Source organism: Mustela lutreola, chromosome 8, assembly GCF_030435805.1.
Source record: "Mustela lutreola isolate mMusLut2 chromosome 8, mMusLut2.pri, whole genome shotgun sequence".
NCBI lineage: Eukaryota > Metazoa > Chordata > Mammalia > Carnivora > Mustelidae > Mustela > Mustela lutreola.
This window is the reverse complement of record NC_081297.1, coordinates 85,701,019-85,718,630: the sequence shown is the minus strand read 5'-3', so window position 1 is coordinate 85,718,630 and position 17,612 is coordinate 85,701,019. Positions and strand designations below refer to the sequence as shown.

Genomic DNA, 17,612 nt, shown 5'->3' with positions numbered 1-17,612 from the left:
TCTCATCTACATTCTTTCTTCCTTTCAAACCTGTTGGCAGGCACTTGATGCTATCGACAAAGCTCTCCAGCTGAAACCAAAGGACCCAAAAGTTGTATCTGAACTTTTTTTCACAAAAGGAAACCAACTAAGAGAGCAGAATCTTCTGGATAAAGCTTTTGAGGTATAAACACTTAATCAAATGATATTATTAAATTAAGAGATTAAAATTAGTACTCAATCTTTACAGAAGCATATACAGTAAAATTTAAGATCACTGGCATATTTATGGAGTGAATTTTTTGATTAATGGCCATGATGTTACACGTTTAGTTTGTATAATTGACTATTTTTTTAACTATTCAGAGATCTGCAGTATCTCTGCATTATTTTCTGAATTACCACCTTTAACTTGATGTTTGAAGCAATGCCACATTATTCCCTCAGTTAGTCTCTCACTCTGCCTCTCTCACTCTCTCTTTTGGCCAGCAGTAACCCTCTAGTCCATCTAGATGAGTATCTAAATAGCTTTGACATTTCCACACATCCCCTCAATTCCTCACAAGATTCCATCTCATCCAGTAACACATAGTCTTCCAGTATCCTTGTTTCCTGTGAACTTTTACATATACCATCTCTACAAGTCATTTGAAAGTATCATATATTACATTGTATTGTTAGGCATCATTTTACTCTCCCTATTCTCTCCTCCTTCCCTGAACCCTGCCCCCAATCCTCTGTGCACAGTGCCTGCTCCCCAGTTAGATTGGACTGCTTGTATAAAGGGACTGCTTCCTTCCATGTTCTAAAACATAATGCCTTGTGTCTTAGAGGCATTCAGTATTTACAGTTCTCATAAAATTTGTACGTAGTTTGAAATCAAGAAGATATTCCAAACAAATAAAAATGTTATAGAAACAAACAGTGCCTTTCAAAATATTCAGAAACAGGTAAAGATATTTGGGAAAACTAACTTGAACGTAAACTCTTAAAACAGTGGCATATTTGAAGGGGAAATTGCGTATTTTTCTGTGCCCTGTGAACATTTTTTAAAAAGCTTTATTCATGTATTTTAGAGAGAGAGAGTGCTCAAGCAGGGGGAGGGGCAAAGAGAGAGGGAGAGGAGAAGCAGACAACCCCCTGAGCACAGAGGCTCAATCGCAAGACCCTGAGATCATGACCTGAGCTGAAATCAGGGGTCAGACACCTAATTAACTGAGCTGCCCAGACCCCTTGCCCTGTGAACATTTTCAATACCGTAACATGTGAGCATTTTAAAATGACAATTTAATGAATATGTAATTTAATTATGAAGTTATCTGGTATCTATATCTTATACATTGTATTGAAAACAAATGTATTTTCTAGTTGCTTTAACTATAAATCAGGTAATCATTTTAAAGGGACTAAATTTGGGTGCTTGGGTGGCTCAGTCAGTTAAGCATCCAATTCTTGATCTCAGCTCAATTCTTGATCTCAGGGTTGTGAGTTCAAGCTCCACATTGGGCTCCACACTGGGTGTGAAGTCTACTTAAAATCAATCAGCCAATCAATTAATAAATAAAATGGCTAGATCTATGACAGATAGGAATAGGGCTATGAGTAGCATTTTTATTTATGATTTACACATATTAAGTAATTTGATCTTCTCAATAGTCATATAAGAAAGCTATGGTCATTGTCTCCATTTTATAGTTTTATAAACTGAGACTCAGAGGTTATGTATCTTGTTCAAGGTCACAGAGGGTGAGAGATGGAGCTGGGATTTGAATCCAGTTTCTTATTTTCTACCCTACACTCTCATCGCTGTTGATATAAATTAACCTAAGAGACACATTCTTCAGGTTTATTTTACCAGCTCTTTAGAAGTGTAGTTTCTTGTTATTTGCTTGTTTCTCTTAAAACAGGAGGAGGGATGGACCAGATTCTGTTTGCTTTATGAAGCTGTTCATCAGTGAAAATAGCAAAGAGCATTAAAATAGACACACAGATACTTAGCTTTGTAATTGAAAGCAACACTCATAGCCATTAGCTTTATTTAAGGTGACCACTCTTAAATTAAGACCCAGTGGTGATATAAAACAACATGCAAAATATTACCAGTATTGGGGCACCTGGGTGGCTCAGTGGGTTAAGCCTCTGCCTTTGGCTCAGGTCATGATCTCAGGATCCTGGGATCGAGCCCTGCATCGGGCCCTCTGCTCAGCAGAGAGCCTGCTTCTCCCTTTTCTTTCTCTGCCTGCCTCTCTGCCTACTTGTGATCTCTCTCTCTGTATGAAATAAATAAATAAAATCTTTAAAAAATATATATTACCAATATGCCTCACAGATGCTACATTTAATGGGATACACATTTCCAGACCAAAAGAGATATTTGAGAGAGAAGTAATTCTCTTGAGACATATGAAGACCTGTGGCAGAAGATAAAGGAAGGCTTTTTAATGATTAAAACTATCCCCTAGGAAGATAGATGTCCTCAAGGAAGGAATGAGCATCCTGTCACTGCAAGGATTTCAGTATAGGCTGAATAACCAGTCCAGTGATACTGTGAAAGGGCTGAGCTACATAGGAAAAGATTCTAAAAGATTCTGTGATCATTGAAAAAGTATATTCTTACAAACTCCATTTATAGCAAAAAATCCAAAAGAGTTTTCTTGCGGGTCAAGGCCAGTGAGAAATGCTGCACTATAATAAAATCACCTGGATTCCCTGTGGGCATCCTCAGTCTCCATGAGCAAATTACACATTTCGGTTTCCTCCACTTCCCAGTCATCAGTTTTGAAACATAACTCAAATAAACGGGAACACCTGTGAGCTAGTAGTGTCTGGTTTCATTGTGTTAACCGTTTACATTCTCACATAGGAAGAAAGTGATTTCCACAGTCCTGTAGCATTAAACATGGGTTCTCCTTTCTCAACCTGAAAATGTTTTTTGTATATTTAGAGCTATAAAGCTGCCGTGGAGCTAAATCCAGATCAAGCACAGGCCTGGATGAACATGGGTGGAATCGAACACATCAAGGTAGGAGAATAATTCATTTCCAAGGGATTTGGTTTTTTCTTTCCATTTTCTCTTTCTGTCTTCTCTCAAAAGATTGAGAAAATATTGTTAATTCCCTCTTTGAATTATTTAAAGATCAAAAGCCTTATATGTTTAAAAGGGAAATCAGCACAGATTATGTTCACTTTGTTTTATCCAAATATTGAATATCATGAAGTCATTTGAAAACTAAGTCTATAAAAATTATATTGCATGATTTTATTGAACATAAAGAAAACCATGTGTACCTAAGAGAGGTATCATCATACAGCAAATAAAATCTGCCCCTTGTTGGGGCTTCCTGGACCTCATTGTCCTACAGCTTAACTCATGGTCAAGAGTACAGTGTTACTTTAAATATTACTTTATTATTTCCTGTACCTAATGTATCTTTTACTCCCTAATCATTTACTGAAATGCAAGGTTGTTTATTTGTGGGTTTGTTTTTTGTTTTTCCAAAAGGAAAAGCTGTCTTTGAGTGAATCATCAAAAATGACCCTTGGGAAGGCTCCTGCCTATAAGTAATGAACTCAAAGACTCACTATCATTCATTCATTCATCCAGTCATTTGACATGTGATGTGCATGTGATGTGCCAAGTACTCTTTCTTCAGGCACTGGGAATAGAACACTAAATAAGTAAGACAGAACTTTCTGTCTTCATGGAGCTAACATTTAGTAAAAGAGATAGGCAATAAACACATCCATACATACATCTATATGTAAAATATATCATAGTGCTATGGAGAAAAAAGAGAACGGGGATAGGAAGTACCATGGAGTAAGGGCTGAAATTTAAAATTAAGGTGGTTAGGGAAGGTCTACTTTATTTTTTATTTATTTTTTTTAATTATTATTTTTTTCATAAACATATAATGTATTATTAGCCCCAGGGGTACAGATCTGAATTGCCAGGTTTACACACGTCACAGCACTCACCATAGCCCGTACCCTCCCCAATGTCCATAACCCCACCCCCCTTCTCTCAACCCCCCTCCCCCCAGCAACCCTCAGTTTGTTTTGTGAGATTAAAGAGTCACTTATGGTTTGTCTCCCTCCCAATCCCATCTTGTTTCATTTATTCTTTTCCTAGCCCCCCCTAAGTCCCCAACATTGCATTTCCACTTCCTCATATCAGGGAGATCATATGATAGTTGTCTTTCTCGGACTGACTTATTTCGCTAAGCATAATACCCTCTAGTTCCATCCATTTGTCGTCACAAATAGGGAAGGCCTCACTTTAAAAAGCGATTTTGAGTAGAGACCTGAAGGGGAAAAGCCATGTGGCAAAACAGGGAAAGAACATATGCAACGGTCCTGAGGTATGAGAGTACCTGCTGTGTTTGATGAACGGGGAGGAGGCAAGTAAGATGAAATGGTAGAAGCTGGAGTCAGAATTAAGTCACAGGGCAGGATCATGCAGAGCCTTAAAGGGGAGTGCAGGGTTTTTTACTTTTATGCCATGCTGAATGTGTTGGGGTCCTTAGAGGACTCTGAGCAGAGAGATGCCATGGTTTGACATGTTTTTAAAGGATCGCTCTTATTTAGCTAACCTATTTTCAGGCTTCTATCAGTCTTTATATTAAAACAGTAATATAGTGATTAGCATTTAAATAAAAGCCCAGTAGGATTTACTATTAAGTGGAAACTGGTCACTCTCAGAAACACAACAAAACAGAAAGGTAACTTGTGATTACATAGCTGGAACGGGATAATGTGACTGAGAGTTGTGCTCTAATAGAGGAATAAACAGGACATTTATCAGAGCAGAATAACCTGAGCTCTGATCTTAATCATCTCCTATGGTGTCTAGCAATATGAACTTACTTAAGCTTGATCATAAATCACATTGGAAAAAAATACCAGAAAGAAAGGGGACACCTGGGTGGCTCAGTCGGTTGATCCCAGGGTCCTGGGAACGAGCCCAGCTTCAGGCTCCCCGCTTATGGGGGAAGTCTGCTTCTACCTCTCCCTTCTGATCTCTCTCTCTCTCTCTCTCTCTGTCAAATAAGTAGATAAAAATTAAAAATATTTTTTAAAAAATTAAAGAAAGAGGGAGGGAGGAAGGAAGGAAGGAAGAGGGAGAGATAGAGAGAAAGAAAAGTAACGTAATATTAAATATTTAATTAATATATTAAATAGTTATATTTTAAAATACTATGTTCAATATGTTTTTAGATGACATGGGCCGCATTTAAAGCAGTGGGGTTCAGTTATTAGTTTAAAAAGTACAATAAATAGGAACACCTGGGTGGTGAAGTTGGTTAAGCAGCTGACTTGTTTCAACTCGGGGTTATGAAATTGAGTCCCATGTTGGGCTCAGAGCTCGGTATGGAGTCTGCTTGGGATTCTCTTTCCTTCTCCTCCGCTCCTTCTGCTCATATTCTCTCTCTCTCTCTCTCTCTCTCTCTCTCTCACACACACACACACACACACACACACAAATATATCTTTTTTAAAAAAGTACAGTAAGTACACTCAAGACTTTTCCAAAAAGTCTGGAAATACAAGGAGAATAGTATGTTCATTGAATTCTCAGATTAACGAGTGAATCCATTGCTGTAAATTTAGAGGTGCTTCCCCTGAAAAGGTATCTGGAGATTGAAGAAGGATCTATTGAGTGTATTATTTTGAAATGTAATGAACACACTGATTAAAAATTAGTTTATGCAGTTTTTCGTCTTTGCAAACATCATGAATTAGGCTGAACAGTATAAAATTGCTATGTTTGTAATTGAAAAATCATCTAATATCAGCAAATTCATTATGATACAATCCAGAATAAATATATAGACCGGGCACATGGTTTGGATATGGTCATTTAGATGGTACCATTAGGATGCAAGATTATTATGAGGTCCTGAAGAGAGAGCGGTCATTATCTTTCTCTTTGCACTGCCAGGTAGTGTATGTGTCAGGAGGTATTAGCTCTTTCCAGGCTTCTCTCCTTCCCTGAGCCCAGGTGAAACTTAGGGTACCGAGGGCTGTGGTAAGGTTGCAAGTTAGTATAAGGCTTTGCCAGGTCATGGCATGAAGAGATGAGAAGGGAGTTGTCTCTTTCTTATACTGCTTGATAATAAAAGATAATTATAATGAAGCTTCATAAAGGATGAAATGGATGGACCAAAAAGGCTAAAATACATTCTTTATAATCAAAGAGTTCTATCAACTGGACCACACCACAAAGTACTATTTTCAGTACTGCTGTATGTGCATTTTCTTGAGTGGCATTGTACGGAACTCTCCATGGTGTCAGAAGTGTTCTATAGCTGCACTGTCAAAGGCAGCAGCCACTAGCCCATGTGCGTGTTGAGCCCTTGAAATTTGGTTAGTACAACTGAGCAACTGAATTCTTAATTTACCGTAATTAATGGAAGCTTAAATAGCCATGTGGAGTTAGATAGCACATTTTTAGAAATTAGGTAATTCAGATTCCCTATCTTAGCATCTCAGAACCGGGGACACTGAATCAAGGGATATAATTAAAAAAAAAAAAAAAAAAACAAGGCTTCCAGTTTAATCAAGTAAAGAGCAAGTTGAGGGAGAGAAGATAACTCTAGCAGTAGATTTTACGTGAAAGGACAAAGAAAGCTGGTAATCAGAGAAGGAAATGCCAAGGCATCAGGCTGAGGCCTACATTCAGAGAAGACTCTCAGCAGAAAAATTGCAAAGTCAGCTGTAATATAAACATATTTTGAGAGCACTCAGTTGTCTGCACATGTGTGCTAAGCCTAGTAAAAATCACAAGATACTTGGAAGATAAATGCTAGAGTTGATGAAAAATAATAACAATTGAATAAAGCAAATCCAGGGTCTCACCTCTTCAGAATTCTGTTTAGCCTCTTATGAGAATCAGGTCTAATGATCAGAATTGTTTTCTGATTTGTGCATGTGTCGGAGCCTGGATTCCCAAAGTTACAATTTCCTTTTTCGTCATTTCCACTCTCCTTTTTACCAGTATGATGAATGAGTACTGTAATAAAGGGATGGTATTTACTCAATCCTGGATGGTTGTTTAATAATGACAACAATGGTAGCATTGGACTGAGGCCTCACTCTGTGTCAGCCTCTCTGAGCTCTTAACACGCATTAGCTCTTTTGGAGGATAGTTATGCATTCAGTAAATATTAGTTACTGGTTGCTACATAGAACTCTCACTTAGAGATGCTATTTTAAATTGTGATGGGAATTCAGAGAGTAAGTGGTTTTTGTCCACATGGAGCTGTAATGGAGAATAAAATAGAGCAAATTGAAATGTGGGGAAATGAAGAGAACTCTTAACACTCAGAGTTCTGAGACGTGGCAGGACACAGATGGGAAAGAGGGTGAACCAAATAAGGAAGGTAAAATTTAGTAGCAGAAAAGGGCCTGGAAAACAATAATTATGACTAATTTGTCTGGAACCATCTGGAACAGGCACACGTCATTTCCAGTTAGAAAGCCATGGAATAAAGCAGATGGGGGCCAACAGAGGGTGGTGACAGGTATCTTTAGCAGGTCAGGGGCGCTATGCCTTCTTTCCTGCTTTAAGAGGATCCAGCAGGTTCATATTGTCACACACCTTAGGTAAATTTGACTCCATATTCTTATCAGTTCTTTTCACTTTATAAAAACTTATGTTTACATTAAAGCCCATATTAGGCAAATATTGCTTCCGTGTTAGTTGGATATTAAAATAACTTCCACCACTAAATAGGTCTAGCAGATTCCAAACTATTTAATCATCACTACTTTTGAATTTTCCCACAAACATCCCTCCCTTTCCTCCCTCCCTTTTCCCCCCCAACCCCCCCATCTCTAGCCATGACTCCATTTGATTACTAAGGAATAGTACCAACCCCATGAGAGCCCTATGAAATGATAGCCTCATACCATATATTAGTAGAATTGAAAATCTGTTTTTCTGCCATTTCACCTTACGGTGTAACTCTTATCCTTCACATTCTCCAGCTGGCCTGGTACTTAAAACAAATGGATTCTCCAAAAGCACCAAAAGATAAGAATAAAATTACCCATGCAGACGGGGTTTCCTTCTGAGGACATTCCTGTTAAACTGGGCAAGAAGGTCTGTCTCTTAGTCTCCCCATTCTCCAAGAGCGTTCCGATGGGTCAGACTATAATTGCCGTCTCTCTTTTTCCCCACAGGGAAACTATGTGTCTGCAAGAGCTTATTACGAGAGAGCCTTACAGCTGGTTCCAGACAGCAAACTGCTGCAGGAAAATCTTGCCAAGTTGGATCGCCTAGAGAAACGATTACAAGAAGTTCGAGAAAAGGATCAGACGTAGCCATGTTTGGCCCAGTCTTGAGGGACAGTGCTGGTGCTTCTGGAAGAGGAAGAAGTGTTGGAGGCCTTCACCTCAGCAGGGGCACAACAGAGAAGTTTTCCGCTCGCTCTGAGTTTGGGGAGGCACGTTTTTGGATGCCCGCTGGTAACCCTTGCTGAGGGACTTGCATTTCCACGGAAGAAGACAGCAAGCAAGGGTTCCATCTGAGAGGAAGTAAAACAACTACTACACGTTTTGCAGATTTTTGTTGGCTTTAATTCCAGATTTCCCTTCATCTGTTTCTCTGCTTTTCCAACCTAAGAATCTAATTCCATCTCAGTGTAGACTTTTATGTCCTAGAAATACAGAGGCTTAAATGCTCTGACAGCAGAGCAGCTCTTCCTTGTGAGATGAGATATGTCCTAGAGGGAAAAAATCTCTGGGATAAACCATCTGGGTAATTCCACCAAGAGGTAACTCATTTAGTTCTCCAGAACTAGAAATGAGTATCTAATAGTTTTTGTAGAATCTTCTGGACTATTTGGGGGAAACGGTGTTGTTAAGTGAGCTTTGTCTAATACCCCCCGAGGATATTGCTAGAGCCCAAAAGAGTGAATTAAATTCCACTCTGATGCAAGCTTTTCCCATTGCCCGATATAACAAAAAGGAAGCTTCTGGGATTGTGTATGGGTATTCTCATCCCTGGGGGAAAATCAAGGATCTTGGTTCCTCTAATTTCTTTATGGAAATGTTTAAGATTATTTTAATTTTATTACAAGTATTACTAGTGTAGTGATACTGCTCTAAGATTTCAGAAGTGCTTTTAGAATCATTAATGTTTCTGACTCCACATACATTGTTATTTTGGTGGAGAAAAAATAGTATATTCTACATGAGAAATATTAAAGATATTAACTAAGAGAAATGCTCTACTTTATTATCTTAACATTCAGTCATCCAGAGATTTATTATTTTTTTGAAAACTATATTTAATCACTGAAAATGCTATACAATATATCACAAAAATTTTCATAGACTATGAAGAGGATGGAAGAGAAGCTCTATTGATTTGTCTACTGAAATTTAATGAGAATTCTGTGCTGTATAACATGAGTGATGGAAATCCAGAGTTCTTGGTTCTGTATTTATAATATTGGAGAGTTCTTGGCGAATGCTCAAAAAATCTAGGGGAGAAAAAAGTCTAAATTCATAATTATAAAAATACATATTTATATTTAAAAGACAGAGGCCAGCAAAGTGGAACTTAACAAGTTGACATTTGTTTTTAGTGTTATTTATTTTGTAACTTATAAAATATATTTAATATATATATATACACACAAATTTTTTTCTCTGTACATAGTGGTTTTAATAGCAGCTTTCAGAACTGATCATACAGAAATCACAAATCTGAATTACAATGTAAAGTTTTAACAGCCCCTCAAAAAACTTGTATTGATGATTCACTTGGCAAAGCTAAAGAAATTAGGAAGTGGAGTTCAGTGTTTGGGTGGTAATATATTTTGAAAGTGAAGAAATTGGAACACCTGATTCTAATTTGGTCATCTTCATAAATTAAAAAAAGAAGAAGAAGAAGAGAAGAGAAGGAACCACTCTGGGGAGTGCTGTTTGCAGGCTAAGCCAGGTGGCCTACAGATGTCATAGCCCAAAGGTGTGCAGATTTCACTTGCTCAGGCCAGGATAGGGTAAAAAGCCTTCTTCTTTTCAACACTGCCCCTTTGTGTTATTTTTTGTCAAGGTAAGTCTAGTTAAAAGAACTTCGCTGTAAAGGGATGATGCAAGGCATATTTTAAATGCAAAGGATTCCAGAATTTGTATTAACATACATGTGTTTGTACATATCAATAATCCAACAATCTCTATATATTGCCACTGTGATCTTCTGTTTCTAGTAGTCTTTTAACCTTATATGTCATAAATTTGTCCAAGATTTTACTTAAAATATTTTCATTCTACTCAAAATTATACTTTTATGTCCTAAGGCCAGGAAATGTATCACAGTGTTCATTAAATTATCAATCCACCCCCAAATTGGGGGTGGGGGGAATGAAGCCCTAGCTAAAAAACAGTATCTGAGACTTAAATCACAACTTTTTAGAATAATCTGTAACCAAGACTCACACCTAGGAAGTTAACAGAAAAGACTAAGTCCCAAATTTTGAAAAGCAATTATGCCTTACTTGAAATGCCGCTAAAGGTAAGAGGGTACATTAGTGAGAATGGTTGAAATGGTGGTTATAGCCTAAAAGTTTCTGAGGGAAGGGGTCACATGGCCTTCAGGAGACTTGTTCTACCTTCTTTTGGGTGCTTTTCTCTCTCCCCATGTCTGTCTGTCTCTTTGTCTCTCTCTTCCTCCCTCCCTTCTTCTCCCCATGCCCCTTAGCCTCCCTTCATTCTGCCCCCCACCCCACACTGTCGCTCTGGCTCATTCTGTGCACACACACTGGCATCTCCTTGAACGTGAAAAGTAAGCACCATTTGTTGGGTCAGATATTTTTATCAGGATTTAATAATGCCACTGAGATGTAGCCAATGAAATAGTTTTCATAGTTAAATGGTGTCTAAAAGAAAATAAATGTTATTTTTCAAAGATATTACTTGTAACATGAAATACTATGTGGAATTCATTCCTATCAATAAAATCAGAGTGCCCTGGCTAGTTGTGGACATACATCCAGAGTCCCCTACTAAAAGTGTGCTTGGCAGGAGAGTTGCTGCCAAGAGAGTTGCTCTACCCTTTCTGAAATGGAATGGCAGAGCTGGCTTCATGGGCCTGAGGTTCATGTGGTCCCTGGAGGTCCTGCTCTCAGAAGGCCTCTGTGTTGGGTTGAAGGCCCTGCTTGAAATTCTTAATAATTTTGAAAGAGGGGTCCTGCAATTCCATCTTGCACTGGATCCTTAAATATGTAAGGTGTCCTCGGTGGGAGGGAAGTTGGCCCAGGACAAGACAGGAGATGCTTTAGTCTGGCTGAACACTTGATCCAATGATCAGAGTTTCATTTGTGACTGTGTTCCTCTGAGCAACACTCGCTTTTTTTTCTCAGCTACATTTTGAGTCCTTTGTGTATATATATCCCCCGTGTACTGCCAATCTAACCTGTCCTTCTGTCCTACCTAGAACCAGTCCTCCTGGCCTTTAAGATTCCCATTAAGTGGCAGTCCTTTGATATAGGAACCATGAGAATGGCTTTACAAGTTTATTTCAACCTTAAGAATTCTTCAGGGTTTTTTAAGTGATCCAGATGTTTTCCAGCTGTTAACAGTATTCGTAAAACACAGTTTAGCGATGTAACGTTAAGTAAACCAAAGATTCAAATACCTTGGAGGAAAATAAATTTTATTTTAGGGAATCCTGAGATGTAAATATTCTTTTGGGTCTGTTTGTTTTGAAGTTCATCACAAAACAAAGATGAAAGCCAGCACTTTAACGACAACCTCCTATAATACATCACAGCCCCTAGCATGAGACTGACACTCGTCATACCTCACTTGATGGAGGGGTTTGTAGTGATTGTACCGTTCTTCTCAACAAGACTAAATGAGAAAATCCAAACTGTTCTTTACCAACCGACCCACAGAAACTATAATTTGAAGGGGAATAAAAATGAATGTGTGGTTTCTTATTGTCTCTACTAAACATTCCAGGCCCCTCAGATCGAAGAACCACATTCAGCTGATAGTTAAGAACTGTTCCTTGACACACAGGGGCTCTCAAGCCGGGTGGGACTGCAGGATCACCTGGGGCCCTTGGGCAGTCTCTGAGATGCTGGCTGCCTAGTCCAGATGCTAAAATGCAGCGAGACTAGAGAAGTAGGCTAACAACTTTAATGGAACTTCTATGACTTTTACCATGTTTCTCCATTTTTACTTTTAAATCTAGACTAAAATGAGCCAAAGAATTCTAAAAAATAATTCATGGCACAGTTGATTGATTGAGACTATTGTTTCAAGATTGACAGGTGGGGTGGGTGGGGCAGTTTGCACTGGTGGCAATTGGACTGTAATTTGACCTCACATTTTCAGAATCCTTCACTCTCAGATGGAGAAGAATGTGTATACACCATGTGTATACACCAGACAAGGCACCCAGTATGTAAAACTCATTGGCGGTGTTCATGGTGTAGAGTGTATGCCTAGACTTATGTATCTGTTTTGATTACACACGTCAGCTTTTGTTAATTATTTCTTCTTGTACTCATTAGAATCTGTTTTTGAGGGGGAAATAAAACGTTTGATCTGATGTGTGAAGGATGTGCATCTTAGATTAATAAATCTATAGGGTATTCATAACGACAATCAGAGCAAATGTAGTTATGGGTAGTTGGTTTGTTTTTAATTTTTCACCTAGTTTCCAAATCACATTTACTTCAGGTATCTCCCAATAATAGCAAAAAGTAACTATCTGACACCTTTTGGTATTTTAAAAGAAGAAATACCTGTCAAATCTTGCATTTAGGCTGCAATTGAGTAAGATAAAGGCTTACAATGCCAAATATATAACATAACTTTTTATGATTATTCTTGATGTTTTGTTGTAAAAGAAAAATATGTTGAACAGTTCTTCAAAAAATAGAACTTCCTTCTTTCTTTTTGGTTGTGGTAGCCATTAACTTCAAGAGAAAAAATATCTATAATCAAAGGAGTTCTTTAATATCAATAAAATAAGACAACAAAATTGATAATTTTCATGCCTATCAAATGGCTCATATAAAAATGTGTTATTTTTATCACCAAAGATCCTTTCAGCTAAAACCTTTTAGGGCATGTAGCTCATGAAATCACCATCCATCACATTAGTCATTATTAGATCACCATTTACCCCAAGATGGAAAGATTAATCTATGTTCAGAAACCCAAGAGTTTCTTCCCATTCTCGATGGTGCAAATGGTATATATTTATGTCATGTTTGGAAGTTTCCAGTGTGCATAACATCCTTTTGGGGTTGCCTTGCTGGCCCAAAGGAGGGGTGCTCCGGTCCCAGAATCAGGAAATCTGGGTGGTAGGCCTGTTTGGCTACAGAGGAGCCGCCCCACCCTGGACAGGTCACCAAGCCTCTCAGCCATGTCTGTCACTCAGGGAGTGACTGGTTAGTTCTGTGAAACTAGCAAGCTCTGTGTGTCTCTGAAACCAGACTGAAAGCCCTTTACCTCTGAAGAGATAACTGATTAGTGTTGCCCTTCATTTGAGAAATTAATCACCGCCACAAAACACACACACAACCATAAGAGTGAGTACAATGTCCAAGTGCTTTCATATGCCGGAGATATTCTTATTTTGCAGTCAATACACATAAAAATTGGTCATTTTGTTATGTGTCAGGGGGAAATATTCTTAAAGATTTCCTTCAAAGGAATTAAAATAATCTGTAGAAGCCACGGCTTGCTTTTATAATGTGGTAAGCATCTGACTTGGTGACTCACATGGATCCCTCCTTTTATCAGGGAGAAAATGACTTGCATTGTGTTCTTTGTTCATGTTTTTATTTCCTACTTTGATCAGTTATATATAAATGCACATTTTGTTATTTTTCTTGTGCCAGCTAGAAATATATTTCCCATTAAAGTATTTCTCCCATTTAAGTCTGATTATGTATGCTCTGCTTAGGTCTTTCCAAAATGAAATTTATGTAAATGTGTATTTTATATAAAATATAATGAAAATAATTATGTCTGTTTCAATCTCTCAAGTGCTCAGCAATTAGTACCCATTGAAACCCCTGTCACTAGCTGACATGTGTCAGCTTTAAAAGTGTCTGCTTTAAAAGAAAGAAATCTTCTTCCTTCTCATATTCATTCATTGCATCACAGTTTTGTGTGTTTCTTGTCTGCTCTCTTTCCCATACCTGCAGTGACTGTTTCAGTCCTTAAGTGCTCCTGATCTCTTCCTCTCATCTTGCTGAGCAGATGCCTTCAACCTCTCTGCAGAGAGTAAGTAAAAGGTAGAAAACATATTCTCTCAATACGCTGCACTCTGTCTACAAACTTCCTGTACCCAATTCTTTCCTCCCCTGTTACTACAGTGGAAAAGGGACCTAGGCTCTGGATTTTGCCTCTTGTGAAGTTTCATTCCATCTCTTTACCTCCCTTTTTCATCTTTAACTTCTTCCTTCTACCGACTCATGTGAATTCTATTCTATTTTAAAACATGGATACAGGTAACCACCATCAAAATCATTTGGGAAAGAAAAATGTAAGCTCTTCCTGTATTTCTTTTCATCTCTAACTGCTACCACATCTCTTTGTTCCTTCTCAGCTGAGCTATTTGAGTGAATTGTCTTCACCATTCTTTCTACCTCCACCTTTCACATTCCCTCTGCTTCATAGTGTTCTGTCCCTGCAACAAATAAGTAAATGAAACTTCAGTTTCCACGGTCACCAAGAATCCCTTTAGTGCTGAATCTTGGGCCTTGTGGGACTTTGGAGAAGGTTCTAGAATTCAGACCAGTAGTTTAGCAGGGATGGAAAAATTTGTTTACACAAAACATTGTATAGAAGAAGAAGAAGTAGGTATTTGGGTCTATCTGGAGGATCTGAGCTTTTATTGGAGAGTAGTTTGTCCCTGGGGCAAGGGAAGGCTATGGTATTCCTGGTAAGATCACCAGAGTGAAAACAAAATTTAAAGGTGGGGTGGTGAGTGCCCCAGGTCAGCCAGCCACTATAGCTGGGGATTCCCTTTGCAATGTTCAAGCCTAGAGGTACAGAAAGGCTGCTTACCCTTACCAAGACCCCTCCCAGTGTCCCCTAGACACCCTAGCTAGAGGAGTCCTCTACTTAAACTTTTGCAAGATGTCCTTAAATAAATAAAGCTGTGCTTGCTATTCTCAAGAACAGTTCAGTACAATAGAACTATTTGTGATGATGGCAGTGTCCTCTGTACACTCTCCACTAGGCACTGGTGGCTATTGAGCCCTTGAAATGGAGCTGGTGTGTCTGAGGAACTAATGCTTTTACTGTAGTTAATACTAATTTAAATAATCACGTAGGGCTAGTGTCCACTGTAATTGGACAGTGACCCTCTAGAGCTTCTTGATGTTAGATGGGACATAAAAATCAGAGAAACACTTTTCATGTTCATGTAAGATTTGAGACTGTTTCTGATTTCAGTGCCAATTGGATTCTTTAAGTTTTTCACTGAAAGGGGCCCTTTGATCTCTCTCCTGTTCCCTTCTGCAGTTTTAGGGTCATTGTCCCCAGCTGATTCTCACCTGCTTGTTTCTGTACCTGCATTCCCTTCACCTTGACTGTCTTCTGCTTTCCTGTCCATCTGTCCATCGCCTGCCTGTCTCCCTAATTTGTATACTTCCCACCTTAGTTAAGGAGCTTTTATTTCTATCTTACACAAAAGTAAGACAACTGGGTCTGGGAGATTTGTGTCTACCTTTATTATATATAGAATGTCCACTGGGCTTTGCCCTAATTTTTTGATAGAACACAAACCCATTATAAATTCTGGCTTTCTTCCTCTCCCAACCTCAAGTTATCTTACGACAAAATAAGGCTTCTAGAAAAAATATGCTGACATATCAATCTTACCAATGAATTCATTTTAATAATCTTACACGATGGATCCTACCGCTTTGGCCCATTCCACTGAAGCTAGTAACACAACCACCCAGCAAGGGGATGGCAGCCGTAAACCTGATCTTTCACAGCCACTCTGCATATTCTTGAACGCCAAGGGCTTCAACAAGCTTCTTACAAGGTGGTGCAGTCCTATTAATTACTCAATAAGCTTCCATGAGTCTTCCTCTTTTCAGAAAGGGGCCTGCCTGTGTCTTGGATGGGTGACCAGCTTCCTCACTCTGGCTCCCGCCACCTTCCCGGGACTGAGACAGAATTCCCCTGTGCTGAGCGTTCCAGGCCACTGATCCCCTTGCTCCCGGGATCACCGGCGGAGCCCCCCTGCACACCTGTGGAGGCGCGGCGTGGCGGGACGGGGGGGGGGGGGGGCGGCTGCAGCCCGGGGACGACCAAGAGGATCGGGAGGGTGGGGGTGCTGGAGGGCAGCCGCAGCTGTGAGCCCGGCCGCCCGGGGCAGGTGCGGCCCCTCGGCGTCGGCTCTGGAGTGAAGAGCGCGGCGGGCACTTCCGGGAGGGAGGGTCTGCACCTCGGGGCTCGCAGTCCCCACGCGGAGTGTGCAGCTGCGGCGGAGGAAGCGGTGTCGTCCCCGCGCTCGGGACCATGCGGGTGCCCGTCGGGCCGGGCGGGGTCTGCGCTCTTGCTCGCTGGGGGCCTCCCGCAAAGCCTGGGTGAGCTCGGACCCCCACGGGGAGGCTGCGGACGGGGGCTGAGTACCGGCCAGGGAGGCTTCTTGACTCCGTCAGCCCTCAGCCCCGGGGGAAGGGTGAGGGGCTGGCGCAGGCCCGGAAATTCTCAGACGCGCCAGGGTTTTGTGGAGGCCAAGAAAAACAAGGCTGTACCCACCTGGAGTCTAGCCCAATTTCCAGAGACAAATAACTCCGTTCCTTAAGCCCTAGTATCATCCTCCCCTCCATGAACAAAACGGAAGGAGGCTGAGGTAGAAGGAAAAGTAAACAAAGTTAAATTTCTTCTAAACCCAAATCTCACTAACAAGGACGCTTGAGAGCAAGAATGTGACATGCCACCAGGAAACTCCCAGTTGTCTTCATGCTAGTGCCTCGTCAAAGGGAAAAACAGCCTTGGCTTGATAGCCACCAGGCCTTCAAGATCCTGCCAGTCTTCTTTACCTTGATAGCCCTTCTGAACACCCGCTTTGTCCTCACCCACCGCCGAGTCCACCCCCTACTCTGCTTTTTAAAACTCTGACTGTAATCTGGCTCAGGGTCCAAGGCCCTAGTCCGCTGTGTCAGGTATACTTGGGCCCAAGCTGAAGCCTGTCAAATAAACCCTCATGTGATTGCATCGGTGCTTGGCTCCTTGGTGGTCTCTCAGACTGAAAACTCCGGCACAACAGTTTCTTCTGGAGATTGTTTAAATTCTGGAGTTCAAGGTTTTAGGCACTTGGGCTAAGGAGCCTTCTCCACGGAAGAATAGCCAATTAGAGGTAATTTAAGGTCAAATATATATCTCTTTTCTGGAATAGCATATGTTGTTCTCCAGGATCTTTAATGCACCCTAAATTCTATAATGCTCCCCTCCCCCACCGGCCCCAGAGTACGCTGGGAACGGATGGGGGGGCGGCTGGCTCCCCCCTCCCCCCCCACGTTTACGTCTTCCTAGGGCAGCGCCTACTGTCGACTGTCGCGCTCGCGGAGCAGGAGGTCGGGGTGGGGGGATGCAGGGGGGCGTCCTGAAGCTAGTTCCAGTCAACAAAGGGTAATTGTGGG

The 17,612-nt window shown here is 40.4% G+C and overlaps 2 protein-coding genes across 4 annotated transcripts in view; both read left to right on the top strand.

Annotated features, from left to right (window-relative positions):
* TMTC1 (transmembrane O-mannosyltransferase targeting cadherins 1) overlaps positions 1-13,971 on the top strand; it is a 277,223-nt gene extending 263,252 nt beyond the window's left edge. For all 3 annotated transcript variants that reach the window (XM_059185860.1, XM_059185861.1, XM_059185859.1), the window contains 3 exons: positions 41-163; positions 2,924-3,001; positions 8,164-13,971. In XM_059185860.1, the coding sequence (XP_059041843.1) occupies positions 41-163; positions 2,924-3,001; positions 8,164-8,304 (342 nt within the window). In that variant the 3' untranslated portion in view covers positions 8,305-13,971. The remainder of the gene's footprint in view (positions 1-40; positions 164-2,923; positions 3,002-8,163) is intronic.
* Positions 13,972-15,866: 1,895 nt separating this feature from the next.
* Positions 15,867-17,612, top strand: part of OVCH1 (ovochymase 1) — a 51,814-nt gene continuing 50,068 nt past the window's right edge. The window contains 2 exon segments of the mRNA XM_059187511.1: positions 15,867-15,936; positions 16,062-16,553. Of these exon segments, the coding sequence (XP_059043494.1) occupies positions 15,867-15,936; positions 16,062-16,553 (562 nt within the window).